Source organism: Myotis yumanensis, unplaced genomic scaffold (genome assembly GCF_028538775.1).
Source record: "Myotis yumanensis isolate MYYU_CA2020_CCGP unplaced genomic scaffold, mMyoYum1.0.hap1 SCAF_1, whole genome shotgun sequence".
Lineage (NCBI taxonomy): Eukaryota > Metazoa > Chordata > Mammalia > Chiroptera > Vespertilionidae > Myotis > Myotis yumanensis.
Window position 1 is genome coordinate 232,874,797 of NW_027223752.1, and position 16,865 is coordinate 232,891,661.

The 16,865-nt window shown below is 39.3% G+C and overlaps 1 protein-coding gene across 5 annotated transcripts in view; it reads right to left on the reverse strand.

Moving 5' to 3' along the window:
• Positions 1 to 1,002: 1,002 nt before the first annotated feature.
• Positions 1,003 to 16,865, reverse strand: part of C1QTNF7 (C1q and TNF related 7) — a 97,023-nt gene continuing 81,160 nt past the window's right edge. For all 5 annotated transcript variants that reach the window (XM_070411122.1, XM_070411094.1, XM_070411085.1 and 2 more), the window contains 2 exons: positions 11,820 to 12,065; positions 1,003 to 1,949 (listed from right to left, as the gene is read on the reverse strand). In XM_070411122.1, coding sequence (XP_070267223.1) covers positions 1,318 to 1,949; positions 11,820 to 12,057 — 870 coding nt within the window. In that variant the 5' untranslated portion in view covers positions 12,058 to 12,065 and the 3' untranslated portion in view covers positions 1,003 to 1,317. The remainder of the gene's footprint in view (positions 1,950 to 11,819; positions 12,066 to 16,865) is intronic.

A 16,865-nucleotide genomic window follows, 5' to 3' on the forward strand; every position in this document is an offset into this window, starting at 1 on the left:
GTAGCTAAACTTTTTCCAGCCCAGTGAAGCACCCCAACTTCTCTTTCAGGTAATTGTCAGCAACACAGCAGTAAATATCAACCAATGCAGATTATTATTGTAGATCACACAGGGAGAACAAAAGGTAAAATATTAACTAGTAACTGCAGCATGTTTGACTATACTAGTATTCTGCACAGTGAGAAAACCTGAAGTCATTTTCAAGGTCCACCATTTCTTACTTCGTTTCAGTAAGTTTGTTTCTAAACTTTCTAAATCTCTGTTTTCTGGCTAATGAAAAGAAAATAGGATTCCACCAAGTCTCCTATCTACCTGCTCCAGGACTTCTGTGAGGATCAAATGAGATGAGGCATGAGAAAATGCTTCACAGACATTCGGTTATAGTGAAAAGTGTTTCCACCTGGCTAAAGTGTTCCTGGGCTGAAGAAACTGCAAGGAGGCTAGTCGTTGCTTGGGAGAAGAAGCTAGGCGTTGCTATGTGACGTCATTACCTAGATGGAGGGAAGGACACTTAACATATTAACCTTTAAATAGATAGATATGCATTACCTATGGACATAGACAATAGGGTGGTGAATGCCTGGGGTGGGGCGGGAACTGGGTGGAGGGAGGTATTGGGTGGGGGGAAGAGGGTGACATCTGTAATACTCTCAACAATAAAGATAAAAATAAAAGAGTTGTTGAGTAAATGTACAGGGTGGGGCAAAAGCAGGTTTATAGTTGTATCCACTTTTGAATATAATACTTAATAAATACATAATAATACAAGAATAAACCTTGTGTTTCACGTACAAGCACGAAGGAAGAAATAATAAAAAAGAAAATCATGACTTCACTTAAATTGCTTGACATTCCTCAGCATCACTTACCTTTGGTTTCTGACTAACTATAGCGTTTGGAGAATTATCAAAGATTTTTGTCTGGGATGTTATGATTCTTTTAAATAACAGGCCAAAATGTGATTTTATAAAGATTTAATGAGACATTATCATTGCCGTCTGGTCTGATCACTCAGGAAATTTAATAAAAAAAAATTGTTAACATCGTCTTGGATTTGTTTAAATATTTATGAACACTGCTTTCAAGAGAATTCATATCTGGGGTATTGTTTTATATCATTCATCTTGGTATGGTTTCAATAGTTTGGTGAATCATCTTGTTTTAATAATAAATGTCTCTAGAGCTGTCTGTAAATACTCTGGAATCGGAGCGGGAGTCTTTGGACCTCATTGCTGTGTATTCTACCTTCCAGGGCCCCTCGATGAAATCAAAGTGTCTCCCACAAGGATTCTGGAACCTGCTGGTCAGCAGTCTTGGTCACAGCTCGTCGTCTTCTGATATGGAATCTAGGTAATCTGTGTCAACGTACAGGAGAAATCCGGAGAACAAGCTGTCTGCCCAACCTGGGTCTGAGAAGAGGCCATTCTGGTCATTGAAGAAGATCTCCAGCCAGACTTCATCTTCCGGCTGCAGATAGATGACTGTGGACCCTGAAGCCACATCATGGTTCCCTGTGTTGGCGTCGAAGGTCTTTATCCGGTACTGCCCATTGTGCACCAGCCCGATTGCCAGATGCTTATTGGCCAATGTGATATCATAAGAAAAGTAGTAGATTCCTGGGAAAGCACAGATGAACTTCCCTGTGGCAGGGTTGTAGTGTTCTCCCTCATTGAAGAGGACCTTGTTAAATATGATCGGGAGCCTCTCTTCTGGGTAGCTGGTGGTGATGCCAACAGAAAAGGCAGATTTGAGCACGATGCTTCCACATCTACAAACTCCAGGCAGCCCTGGGTCCCCTTGCTCTCCTCTGTCTCCCTTCAGTCCAGCAGGCCCAGCTGGACCAACTTCTCCTTTCTCACCCTCTGGTCCCATGGGTCCCTTCTTCCCCATTTCTCCTTGGTTCCCTTTCTCTCCAGCAAGGCCCAGCGGTCCAGTCTTACCTCTCAAACCTTTAAAAAGAGTTTAAACTTTAATTAATGATTCCTCTAAATACAGAGTGACAAAAAGCATGCCCACATAGTCCCAGCATTCCATACATTAATCTTTTCAGACAACTTTCAACTGTGTACTACTAAACAATGATTTTTTAAAAAATCTGAATCACTATAATGGAAATAGAAAAATTTCATCATAATTTCAAGTAAATTTTCCTATGTGAGAAATCATTTCATTCTGACTAATTAAAAATATTTAACTATCATTCTGATGATGGATTACCTGTCACTAAATTAGTTACATTACAGGTACTCATTACTACAGAAGGAATTTAAGGAGAATGATGTTGATATCATTCTTCAGGGTGAAGTCATGGGGGCATTCAGAACCAAGTGGATCCTGAGAGGCAGTTCTCTCTCATGCCTCATCCTACTATTAGTATTAATAATAAAAGAATTAATCAGAAAAAAAGAAGAAAAAAAATAAATGAAAAAGAATCGAATGAGATTAGCTCATATTTATTGAACACTTGCTATACATCAGGAACAGCATTTTATTTACATGTATTATCTTCTTCAAGATTTGCGACAGTTTTATGAGCTAGGCCTTATTATTATTACTTCCATTGTAGATGAAGAAACGTAGCCATGGAGAAGTTCATTTGCTCAAGGAGATAGAACTAGTGAGTGACGGAGCTATGACCTGAACTTATGCCTGCCTGACTCGGAAGCCTGAGCATTTCTGTGGCTAGAGTGTGAATTGTAAAGGGCTCCAGGCATAGTGAGGGCTCACTATGCTACAATAACCCAACAACAGTGACTGCCACACTGTGCAGTAAGTCTTTTATGGAGGAGAAAACTGAACCCAAGAGAGATGAAGCAAGGACAGGACTGGAATCCAAGTCTCAGTCTACGGATGCTTCCCCTTCATCAAAATGCCTCTTACCTTTGGGGCTGGAATCAAGAATCCTAAATTTGATTTGGCTCTACAGCTAAGGGCTGTATCATTTTAGGCAAGTCCTTTAATTTCTCTGGTCTCCTTACATATAGAAAAGACATAGCAGCTGTGAAAAGATTTCAACAAATTGAAAATCACCATAGAGAAATATTTTCTGTTTGCCCAATGTTTTATGTCTACAGATCAACCATCAGCTAAATGCAGAGAAATAGTGATCATGGCTTGAAAGTGATAAGCAACATCTATTTAATTTTTAAATCGTATGTGTAATAGCAATGACTTAATAGCATAAAAAATGTCATCCAATTTTATAGCCAAATCCATTCCATAAAAAGTGCTTATGTAATGGTACATTCTCAAAAATATCCAAATTATTTGGATATTTGTAATGTACTTTGTAGTCAGGGAAAATATATTGTTGATATATTGTGTAGTTTATTTTCAGGAACTTATATTAAGCTAAGCCTTTTTATCTTGATAGTGCTTTGCTAGCATTTTTTTCAATATATTACATATGCACTGGTGTGAGTTTTATCATTTTCAGTTATTTGGCAAATTTAGCAATAAAGTGTTCTGGATAATGTAAATTTGAAAAGAATTAAAGCTTTACTCTTAAAACATCAAATATTTTGTTTCTATAATTTTATAAAGACACTGTTTGACAATTTATGGTGCACAAAAGATGCTAAAAATGAATGCATTTTTTTGGTGTGTGAGACCAGCATTATTACTGATCATAGAAGTGTTCTCTAGCTATAGATGACATGTGTTCTCTTTTTTCTTTTCTTTCTTTCTGTCTTTTTAAATTTTTACCCAAGGATATGTTTTTATTGATTTTAGAGAGGAAAGAAGAGGGAGAAGAAGAGGGAGAGGGAGGGAGGGAGAGAGAGAGAGAGAGAAACATCAATTTGTTGTCCTTGTTTGCACCCCAATCAGGGATCAAACCTGAAACCTGGGCATGTGGCCAGACCAGAAATCAAACCCGTGACCTTTCAGTATGGATGATGCTCCAACCAATTGAGCCACAGTGGCCAGGGTGACATTTGTTTTTAAATTGAAATTCCACTGACTCCAGCCAGAACACAATCTGGTATTTATTTCTTGAATAAGGCTACAAGAGTTTGGCCTCTCAATGATTACTTGTTTTTGATAGATATATAATATAAATATTATTTGGTTAATAAATTAACTTTGGAATCAAAGACAACAACTTCTAAGTTGTTATTTTATCTTCAATAGAAGCTCAACTTCTGTTGTCTTCATCAGTGACTTTTGGTGCATTAATTAAAAAACCCCCCACACATTTTGGCATCAGTAACTATTTGACCATTAAATTTCATTATGTACTCAAATCCTTTTGCCTCTTTTGCCTTTGAACAAGTCAATTCTTGTCTGAGTTCCAAATACTCCATTTGTGCTATGAAGAAACTAGATCCAAATCTGGTGGGAAAAGCAGTAAACAGTGACTAAGCAGACCAGGGATAAAACCCTAGTTCAGCCAGGAATTAGGTGAATTTGACAAAGGGGCTTCATCCCTCTGACTTTAGTTTCCCAGACCTTGAAATGAAGGTGTTGGATTAGATCACTTGAGGTCTCATCCCATTGAAAATTCTTTGAGATCAAACCATAAATACTAAGATGCAATTTTACAATGAAAAGGTTGTCACAATTTCAATGTTTGGATTTTCTGTAGTTGTTTACTATTCTCAACTACTGGGAGTTAGATAATCAGGGACTAGCTGTAATAATTTATAGTAATTCTTCCTGTTCACATCACAGATTTGCCCCTGTGCTAAGGACCAATGAATGAAGAATAGAAAGAAGGGATAGATCATTCTCCATCTCCCTATTCAGGCAGACATATGACTGTACAGAGAAGAGAATTATGGATAAATTATTATCTATGCTTAAGTACTAAAGCTTGGAGAGAAAGGATTTCTACTCAACTCTCCATGATATGGGCTTACAAACATTTTTTTCAGTGCCATTTCTTTCTTTCATCCATCCATCCATCCACCCACCCACCCACCCATCCATGGATTTATGCATGCATGCATCCACCTGAACCATCTAATGTTTATTGACCATCACTGCATGCCAGGCACTGTATTAGGGCTAAGTGAGACCTTGACATGAACGACACCTGCTCTACCTTCAAGGTAGCTATTATTACATACTAGTAGCCCGGTGCATGAAATTCGTGCACATTAAAATGGAATTAATTGTCCTAACTGGTTTGGCTCAGTGGATAGAGCATCAGCCTGCTGACTCAAGGGTCCCAGGTTCGATTCTGGTCAAGGGCATGTACCTTGGTTGCGGGTACATCCCCAGTGGGGAGTGTGCAGGAGGCAGCTGATCGATGTTTCTCTCTCATCGATGTTTCTAACTCTCTACCCTTCTCCCTTCCTCTCTGTAAAAAATCAATAAAAAATATTTTTTAAAAAAAGGAATTAATTAGCAGAGATATTTTAATATTGCTATTTGCCCTTTCTCTATAATAGAAATGTGAGAGATGAAAGGAAATTAGTAAAATGTATATGAAAATCATATATAAATTTATTAATAAATAAACAGTAACAAAAGGATATAACAACAACAGAGGCATGATATAAAAACAACAGTGATGCAAACAATGACTGATAAAGTGATTAAACTTATTCTAATATCTCCCTGTACACCACATTAAGAGTGAAAACACTTTCAGAGTGCTTGACTCATTTCCCTTGTGATGAAGTACTTGGAACTTTAACTGTAACATCACATGCTCTTCAAACTCGAGAGAAAGCAACATATAACTGACCATGTGCAAAAATGGGTTCAGGTAGGAACATGCCTACTCTGTCTAGTTTGTTCTTGTGATTTATTAATAGTCATCACAAAAGCTGGCATCACGGGAAACCATCATCGAATTAATTTAAATGGGAGGCCAGTGTCAGATGGGCACAAATTAATTCTTGGAATCAGAACAGCCTCTCCCTCTGCAGATCCTGTTAATACTTCAGCTTCGATAATGTTAGGTCATAATTTTTTGATAATAAATCTGGTACCATTACAAAGACCCCATTTACTATTGAGATTTCTCAATAGCATGATGATTGCAACCACTTTCAATTTTAATTTATGACACAGCATTCCCGAAGGAGTAATACTATTCAGAAATTCCATGGGGAAATTTTCCTTTGTTTCTTTGTTATGGGGTGGGCCCACAACATTAGTAACAAAGAAACAGAATTAAAACTTTATTGTGAGGAGCCGCTACAGTGTTTTGGACAGGTTCAAGCCTTGGACTGATGAGAGGGCACAGTCCTCTCATTGCCACGTGCAAGTCCCAGCTTGGAGGGCAGGGCCCTCCCAGCACAATTATAGCCAACAGCTGTAGTTGTAAGCTTGAACGTATGGTCCGAACAAGTGGCCCCACGTGCCTGAGTGATGTGGGCTTGATAGAGTTCAGGTGCATGTAGTTGAGTAGGATTGAAACCCAGGAGAATGTTTGTAAACATCTTGGTCACGCCCTTACTTTGCCTCGTAGCATCTGCTATAAAATAAAGGCATAGCTGTGGGAGTGGTCGCTGTCTCTCAGAGAAGCAGCGTCCCACCAAGACCTGGCTTTCATTCTCTTGTCTGTCTTTTCTCAGCCTTTCAGCCGCCCCACTCAGGTTCACCCCATGTTGGTGCGGCACACTTTAGAAAGATCTGCCTCCACCCTCCCAGGGCGGGTTCCTGCCTCAAACTCTGCCCTTACAGGAAACAGCTCCGGGAAACAGCTTGGGGGAGGGCGCAGCCATTGCCAAGACAACCCCTGTAGGACTGACTTCCTTCTGCTCGGTCGCTGTTCATCTGTATGTGATGAACACCACCCATGGTTTTTATATAAGTAGATTATATTGTGATCTGCAAATATGGGTCTTAGCTAAGTCCATAAATATCCAAAACCATATAATAACCCAGAATTATCTATTTCATGAGGAGTGTCTAGTGGTATTTGAAGATATTTATGTGGATGTGCATTCAAATTACATTAAATGTTAATAATATGAGACAACAGTAATTGCTATCGACCAGTGAAGGAGACAAATATTTCAGCAGAAAATGTATAATTAAGTATAATAAGCTCTGTGAGTGTAATTTAGGATGGGGAAATTGGACCCAAACTATGCTTGATTCTGCATGCACTTGGTTGGGGTAAATGCTGTGGGGATGATCACCAAGGGCACATAAATGAGAAGGCCTTCATAGTGTCACTAAGTGGGAAGAGGGAAGAGAAGCTTCCAGCTGGGCTGTGTCCTGTTCAGCCACATTGAAAACATGTCCCCAAAGCCCCAGGGCTCTGTTCCTGCTATTTGTCATTGTGGTGTGCTCCTCTTCATTGATCGCAAAGGTGTTCTTACTTTTCCTGTCTTAGCTGTCATATATCCTTATGCATGGGCATGTGGATATTGGATTTAAATAATCTCAGGCTGGGAAAGTAATTTTATTTTTAAATCTCCATTTTTCCCATTTGTAACATTATTGTTATTGCTGATTACAATAATTGCTAAAACGATTATGGTGGACAGTAAGTATTAAATGTAAAATTTCTGATACATAGGTATAGTAAGTTCTTAGTAAATGGTTATTATTATGATGATGATGATGATTACATACAGGTCAGGGTAAAAGTAGGTTTACAGTTGTGAGTATGAAAAACATGGCTTATTCTTGTATTATTATATTTTAATTATTGCATTGTTTTCTATACAAACAACTGTAAACCTACTTTTGCCCCACCTGGTATTGTGATTGTGTTTTTCCATATTAGACTCCCATATCCACATGTTTGCTTATTGAGGCAAGGACAACGTCATATTCAGGTTTGTGTTCTCTGTGTCTGGAACCAGTTTTTCAATGAGAAGCATTTTCACAGCACCCACCAAAGGAGTGTTAGGAATGTCTGGAGACATTTTTGGTTATCACACTTGTGGGGGTGACCCTCGTACGCACTGGGAACCTGCTGAAGTTCATACAGGATAGTCATCCACAGTAAATAATTATTCAGCCCAAAATGTCATAGGGTGGAGGTTATGAAACACTGGTCTAGAACAATCCTGAGTAGCAATAGGTGTGCAAAAAGCTTGTGGAGTGAATAAGGCATGAGTGGATGGATGAATAAATGGATTGATGAATATGGGGGGGTAGTTGGCCACATGCATGGTTAAAATTGGAGCAATCATGAGCATTTGATTTAATCTGAATGCATATTCATAAACATCTTTAAATAACAATAGAACTAGCTTATGAGACAGATCACTCATTTCTAGTTAATTATGTAGCTTTGGATATTCACGAACTTAGCTATGACTCATATTTGCAGATCACAATGTCACATGTAATAGCAGCTAACATTTCCTGAGTGCTTACCACATGGCACTTATTCTATTGCATGTTTTACATGTATTATTATCCTTAATCTTCACAATCACCCTTACTACCCCCTATTTACAAATGAGAACACTGAGGCTCAAAGAGGCTATTTTCCCAATGATACTAAGCAGTAACCGAAGGAACCAAGATTTCAGCCTACTAGGTGTACCAGTTAATAATGTGGATTTTGTAATCAAAGAAAACAAAATGATTTCAAGAGAAACATCAAAAGTGCTTTATTCAAAGTAATATCCATCGCTAGCTACACATTTCTCTCTTCTTTCAGGTAATTTGTGGATACCGTTTCAATAGAACTTTTCTTGTTTTGAGGCAAACCATTCAGAGACCCAATTTTCCACTTCTTCGTACGTTTTGAAGTGCTGCTCAGAAAGCGCGTGTGCCATCGATTGGAACAAGTGGTAATCTGAAGGAGCAAGGTCTGGTGAATATGGTGGTGGGTTAATACTTCCCAGGCAAGATCTTTTAATGTGTCCGTAACTGGTTTTGAAGTGTGTGATGGTGCATTATCATGAAGCAAAATTACTTTGCTGTGTCTTCTGGCACATTCTGGTTGTTTCACGACCAAAGCATGGTTCAAATTGATTATTTGTTGTCAGTAGCGATCAGCATTAACGGTTTCATCCAGTTTTAGAAGTTCATAATACAACACACTTTCCTGATCCCACCAAATGCAGAGCATTGTCTTCTTTCCAAAGCAATTTGGCCTTACATACAGTCAATGTTGATGGTTGGCCTGGATTCTGTGTATTTGGGATTCTCAAAATAAATCCACTTTTCTTTTTTTTTAAATATATATTTTATTGATTTTTTACAGAGAGGAAGAGAGAGAGACAGAGAGTTAGAAACATCGATGAGAGAGAAACATCGATCAGCTGCCTCCTGCACACTCCCTACTGGGGATGTGCCTGCAACCAAGATACATGCCCTTGACCGGAATCGAACCTGGGACCTTTCAGTCCGCAGGCCGACGCTCTATCCACTGAGCCAAACCGGGTTTGGCTAAATCCACTTTTCATCGCCAGTCACACTTCAATGCAAAAAAGACTTTCTTTCGTGCTGTTGAAGCAACATTTTACTGATTACTTTTCGGTTTTCCATTTGTCTTTCATTCAGTTGATGTGGCACCCATTTTCCTTCCTTTAAAATCTTTCCCATTGCTTGTAAATAGTAGGAAATTGTTTGCTGAGCAACGTTTAATCTTTCTGCAAGTTGTTTTGAGTTTGACACGCATCTTCACCCAATCATGCTTGTAATTGTTGGTCTTCAAACTTTTTTGGTTGACGTGGATGTTCTTTGTCTTTCACATTGAAATCATCACTTTTAAAGCATTTAAACCAGCGTTCACAAGTATCTTGAGATGGAACATGTTCACCATAAGCTTCCCGAAGTATACAATAACTTTTTCTTCACAATAAAATAATGAATTAAAACTTCCTGCAAATGCTCTTCTTTTTGGCACAAAATTCAACATTTTTTGTTTTGTTTTGTTTTTTAATTTTAAAAAATTTTGTTTAATTTTGTTTTATTGCTTAAAGTATTACAAAGAGTATTACATATGTCTCCTTCCCCACACCCTTGACATTCCCCCGGCCTCCCCTACCCCCCAGTGTCTTGTGTCCATTGGTTATGCTTATATGCATGCATACAAGTCCTTTGGTTGATCTCTTATCCCCTCCCCCTCAACCCTCCCCGGGGTTCCCACTGTAGTTTGACAGTCTGTTCAATGCTGCTCTGCCTTTGTATCTATTTTTGTTCATCAGTTAAAAGAAGGAATTCTTACCAATTTCAACAGCATGGATGGAACTGGAGAGCATTATGCTAAGTGAAATAAGCCAGTTAATGAAAGAAAAATACCACATGATCTCACTCATTTATGGATAATAAATTCAACATTTTTAAGTGTAAAAATATCTATGATGTTAACACCTTCAGAAAATTTGACATATGAAGTTTTGAAGCTTGTCAATACAACAAAATAGCATACATATCAAATCGCATATATATCAACATATGTGTAACTCCATCTATTGAAAAAAATCCGCATTATTAACTGGTACAACTAGTAAGTTTTTCTGAATCCAATGGATGTTTGTGTAATCACTATATTACTGCTTCCAGGCATAGCAAACTAAAAGTGTTGGTAATACCTAACTATGATCTTTGTGTTACTAAGGACATTCTTGATCATGACACAGTAAGTTGTGTCATGCTGTTGTATGAAAAGGTTTGAAAGAGAAGATTGAAGCTCCCAATTAACAGTTCTTTATCTGATGTTGAACTTTCACCTAAAAATTCTTTATCTAATATTGGACAATATACATGCATTCGGTAGCTACTGATTTGCCAAATATTTTCTCCATGACAAATTCAGAAATGAATATAGTGGGGCCTTGACTTACGACTGTCCCGACTAACGAGTTTTTTGAGATATGAGCCATCTCTCGGCCGATTTTTTTGCTTTGAGTTGTGAGCTAAAATTCAGTTTACCAGCCAGCTTCAGATACCCCACCGCTAGTTGGCACAGCAAACGTCACAGTGAATGCCACAACATCAGCCCAGCATCACGTGTCTTACTCGTTCACTTTAAGATTTGACATACGAGTAATTTGAGTTACAAGCTCCGTCACGGAACGAATTAAACTCATAAGTCAAGGCCCCACTGTAATTAGCCAGTAATTTGCATATATATTATATTGTTTCATATAACAGCACTAAATGAAGTGCAATGACTAGAGAGAGACACACTTCTTAGATCTATTGACATTTTGTGCCCATCTTTTGTCCCAACTTTTGGGTGAACACGGCCTCTCTAGAATTTCAATCCATTTTACTCTGAAGGGCTGGAAAATCTGGCAAGCTTCCTGGGACAAGTTATTTGTGGGGGGAAAGTGAAAATTACTGAAAGACGAGGGGACATTGTGTTGCTGTAAAGAGCTATAAGAAACCTATTTTTTCTCGCTTCTACAGGACAGAGAGATGAACCAGGAAATGTAGGCTACACATTACCATTGTCATTCCATCTTTGGAAAAAAAACCCTGGAACCCCTTTATGTTCAGGATATTAGTGCAGAGCAGGAAGCATCAGGCTTTTGGCTCCTAATTCTGCCTCTGCTTCACCTCCCCTCCTGTTCATCTCTCTGTCCATCCATCACACCCTCTTGCATGCAGGCATGACCTGCTGGATGTACCAGCCCCAGTGGTCATAGGCATCTGATGTTGGAATCCAGCTCTGCTCTTCCTTCGCTAGTAATTCACTTGATTGTGGCATTGCTCAGTGTTCCCACCTATAAAATGCGATGACGTCCCCCAGAAAGAGTCATCATTACAATAAAACGAGAATGCATGTAGAGTCTAGAGCAGAGTCTGAAGCATAGTCAACACGCAATACATTTTTATGTTTGATGAAGGTGAAGTAGAGGAGGGATTTAGAGAAAGCAACAAAGAAAGGGAATAGTTTTCAGGGAGGGTGAAGGAGGGGTTTTTTTTCAAGCCTCATCATTCATTACCTGCAGCCCCCTTTTCGCCTTTCTCTCCTTTCCTGCCGTCTCTCCCATCTCGTCCTGGAAGGCCGATCCGACCGTGGGGTCCAGGGGAGCCACTTGCTCCAGGAGGGCCAGGAGGTCCAGGTAAGCCAGGGATGCTACAGATATATCTTGGGGCGTAGCTCTCTCCTTTGAACTGATTACCTCGAGGTTGTCCACTTACACAAATGGCAAAACTTGTAACATAGAGCAAGACAAACATCTTTGACTCTGCAAGAAAAACACACAGACATAAAGGCACCCTCTCAGGTGGAACTTTGGATGTAATGGAACATGAGAATGGACATTTGCAATATGTCACTTCAGTGCTCAACTTCTCATGACTATAAAAACACACTATTCATCCTCATAATTCCATTAGAAATTATCAACTCAGTAGTAATAGAGAATTATCAGTGTACCACGCAGGGTTGGTGGAGATAAAGGTTTGATTTAAAAATTTCAAAATAGCCCTAGCTTGTTTGGCTCAGTGGATAGAGCCTTGGCCTAAAGACTGTAGGGTCCCACATTCGATTCTGGTCAAGGACACGTATCTCGGGTCAGGGCACATGTGGGAGGCAACCAAATGATGTGTCTCTCTCAGATGGATGTTTCTCTCGGTCTCTCCCTCTCACTTCCACTCTCTCTGAAAATCAATGGAAAAATATCCTCAGGTGAGGATTAACATAAAAATAAAATAAACTACCCTCCATAAAGGAAAGGGAAAATTTTCTTAAAAAATTAAAAAATGTATAAAAAATAAAAATTTCAAAATAAATCCCTTTGTTGCATATTTTCTGCAGGGATCAATGATAGACTTTGCTAAATAATGATTTCTTTTTGCCAAAGTAATGCATTTTTTTGAAAATTAGAGATAAAATTAGATATTATTAAATGAATAATATAAACATGAATGTTATTCTCACCACCCAAAGGTAATTATTTAGATTTTGATATTGGTACCCTTCCAGTCTTTTTTTCTAAGCCATAGAGAAAAGTGATATCATATCATTCCTGCAATTCTTCAACTTTTTCCACTTAACAACTTATCACAAGCATCTTCCCATGTGAAAAATTATTTGTAACATTAAATAAATTGTTGGATTGGTCTCTATTACCCTTTATGTACAGAATTCCCCATTAAAAATGTTTGTTTCCAGGTTTCTGCCAATATAAACACAATGCTAGGATCCTTATATAGAATCTTTGCATGCATCCCTAGTTGTTTTCTTAATATTTCTGGGCTTTGTAAAGCAAGAGAAAGAAAGTGTTCTTTTCAGGAAAATCATGTTTTTTACCAAATAATCACATGTAATGCCAATTAGTGTTAAATTGAATACTCTGCCTGTCCAGAGGGGGTCTCAAACTTTAATTTAAAATCTGCAGGATATGATGCCATGGTGTCCCATTTAAGCTGGCAGCAAGCACAATTAAAGACACAATTAGCCAAAACCGGTTTGGCTCAGCGGATAGAGCGTCGGCCTGCGGACTGAAGGGTCCCAGGTTCGATTCCGGTCAGGGGCATGTGCCTGGGTTGCGGGTACATCCCCGGTGGGGGATGTGCAGGAGGCAGCCGATCGATGTTTCTCTCTCATCGATGTTTCTGGCTCTCTGTCTCTCTCCCTTCCTCTCTGTAAAAAAATCAATAAAATATATTTTAAAAAAAAATTAAAAAAAAAAAAAAAAAAAAAAGACACAATTAAAGAGCCAAGTGAAATCAAAGCATGCCTAGTGCCACATGCTCAGGAACAGGCAATAGGTCTGTAGCTATGATCAGATAGAACTTGGTTTTGCCCTCCATAAGCCTGGCAGCTGAGAATGATGGATCATTTATGATCATGACATTTGGCATATGGGCTGAAGGGTGGGTGGTGCAGGCTGGGGACACCTGATTTGCTAGGCTAAATGGCTTTTAGCATCAACAGTGTCTTGGATGGGAGAATGTATGCATGCGGGGCCTCATGAATAAATGGTTTTTAGATAGTTGGACCTCTTTAATAGAAAATCTGTACAATGCTTGATATAGATGCCTACTATATACTTACACAAAGGAAAACATTATACAATGTGAGAAAAGCAATCAGATAAAGTTCCTTTGTTTTTTTTTGATTGTGGCATCGGAAAATTAACCAGGCACACTATACCATTTTTATGGTACCCATGAGGAAATTACAACATCTTGGAATCAGACCCAGAAATTTGCCAGAGCATAGGAATGACAAACAGAGAAAAACAGCGTGCACATATGGTTTGGAACAGATCTGATTCCTAGAAATCTTATTAGTGAAAAACTGAAGCAACGTGTCCAAATATAGGCTCTGTATCCTTCACCAAATCTCCATGTTACCAGTGGGCCCGCCCTCCCAGACTCAAGGAGAACATCTTTGCCATGTACTGTCTGCTTGACTGGTCACATGGCACAAATTCAAAATTACTGATCCTGTGGCTAAGCTGGGATTAAGGAATTTTCTGAAAAGCCTAGCAGATCTGATAAAAATACAGCCTTTTCAAATGCGCCTCAGATGAAGGAAATGAAAAGGGCCTTCTAACCACACCCCCTGCCACAATTAAAACAAGATGCAATAATTACATTGCTAGTTCTTCTTTCTTCTAAAAAACTGATCAGAGGAGGCTTTGGGAAGGGGTTTGAAAAGATGCTTATACAAGACAGTCATAAAAAGGCTTTTCATCAGACACCCGATGGGGGAATTCTGTAGTTCAGGCCAGGAGCTGCTTCTAAGAGGAACTTGACATTATCTAGAGAAAGTTGCTCTGGGCAATTGCATCTCAGACACTCTGAGGAAGAGGCTGAAAACACAAGTTAGGGGCCAGTCTGTGAAGACATCTGTGGTAAAGGTCTCAGTTATGGTGGATAGAGAAAGCAGACATTCTAGATGTACTTGAAAGAAAGGGTATTACTATTTCCAACAGCCACGCCACAAGGTGCTCAAAGGAGGAGTGAATTGAAACAACGGAAACAAATGGATTTATAGAACAAATGGTTTGCTTTCACTGACAAGTCACTGGAATACTTTCTGGACAGTAGTCTAAATGCTGGAAGCATCCTCAGCTAGATGTTTTGAAAGGCACTCAAAATGATTATCCATCAACAGTCCTCAACAGAATTGAGGAACAATGGGTTGTGGTGCCTGATATGTGATAACGGTCTGGTTGTGAGTGGCCAGTCAAGTCTTGGAACTCAGTGCCTCAGGATGATAAAGGGGTGTGGATTATGATGGGAAAGGACAGTGGCATCACCCTGTAATGGTTCTTTACTTCACTTAAAAGTCAAAAGTCTCATGGAATATGATCTACAATGCCCTCCTTGGCTGGGCACCAAGCCTCCTTCTTCCCTGAATTCACCTTCTATTCTTCTTCTTCCCACTTTCTCAGCTCTAGTGACATTGAATATCTTGGTGTTCCTCAAAGACACTAGGAATGTTCTGCCTTAGGGTCTATACACGATCCTTTCTCTCTTTCCAGAACTCTGTTCAGGCATGTCTCACTCTCTCATATCCTTCTTCCAGTTTTTGCTGAAACACCACCCTCTCATGAAAGCCAACTCTTGCCAACTTATTGAACATTGAAACATGATACTCCCTGATCTTCCCTCACTCTGCTGATTTTTTTGTATGATATTTATCACCCTCTAACTCCCTAGATTATTCTTATCTCTGTTGTTCTTTTTTATATTATACTAGAGGCCTGGCGCAGGAAAATTCATGCACGGGGGGGAGGGGGGGTGGTGTCCTTCAGTCTAGCCTGCTCCCTCTCACAGTCTGGGAGCCCTAGGGGAAGGCGCCATACCCATCACCCAGCTGCAGCTGCTGCCTCTGGCCTCCCTCTGTGGGATGCAACCAGGCTGATCAGGGGAAGGCGTCAGCTGCCTGCCCTCCTTGGCCCTTGCAGCCAATTCAGCTTTGTCCAGAAGAACATCCAGAAGACGTTTGGTCTATCTGGTCTAATTAGCATATTACTCTTTTATTAGTGTAGATATCTTTTTTTCTTCTAGAATGTAAGCTCTGTGAGGGCAGGATCTTTGAGTCATTGATGTCTCCAACCATTTAGAACAGTGTTTGGCATAAACCTCAGCTCAGGCTGGGGGCAGAGGAGAAGGCTAGAGACCCAGTGCACTAAATTTGTGCACTCTGCGGGGGGGAATTCCCTCAGCCCAGCCTGCAAACTCTCACAGTCCAAGAGCCCTCAGGGGATTTCCAACTGATGGCGTAGGCCTGTGGGGAGCAGGCCTAAGCTGGTAGTCGGACATCCTTAGCACTGCCGTGAGCCCGGCTTCTGGCTGAGCGGCGCTCCCCCTGTGGGAGAGCACTGACTACCAGGGGGCTGCTCTTGTGTTGAGCGTCAGTGCGCATCATAGAGACTGGTCAATCTGCCATTTGGTTGATTTGCATATTAGGATAATGCAAAGAATATCTCTGTATATTTATATTTTTTGTACATGGTTTATGACAGGGGCAGTTAAAGCTTTTCCCAGTTTGCCTTTTTATTTTGTTTATGTATTTTTAAAAATACTTTTTTTCATGAAAACACATTTTTGAGGTTCAATTTATTGTGTTTAAAAGACTTTCTTTATTTCAAGATAACAAAGAGAATCCTCCCCTTTTCTCTCAGTTCTTTTATTGTTCCATTTGTTCACATTTAACATTTGACCCATCAGAATTTTTCTGACAAAGTGTGTAAGATAGGGATCCAATTTTAGATTTCAACAACTTGAAAATGAAATGTATTTTAATAAACACTGCCTTTATAATTATTCAAAGTGCATGTATACTTTTTTGGGGGATACTCTATATTAAATAATTATCCTTCACCCAATGCCCCACTGGTTTGTAATGATTGGTTATTTTGGCTGGGAATGACCTATGTGTGTCATGGCTTTATAAAGATTACAATATTTTTAAAAAGCTTTATTGAGATTTAATTTACTCAGCATAAAATTAACCAACTTAAAGTATACAGCTCAATGTACATCGCAGCCTAATTTTTGAACATTTTCAAGACCTCAAAAAGAAT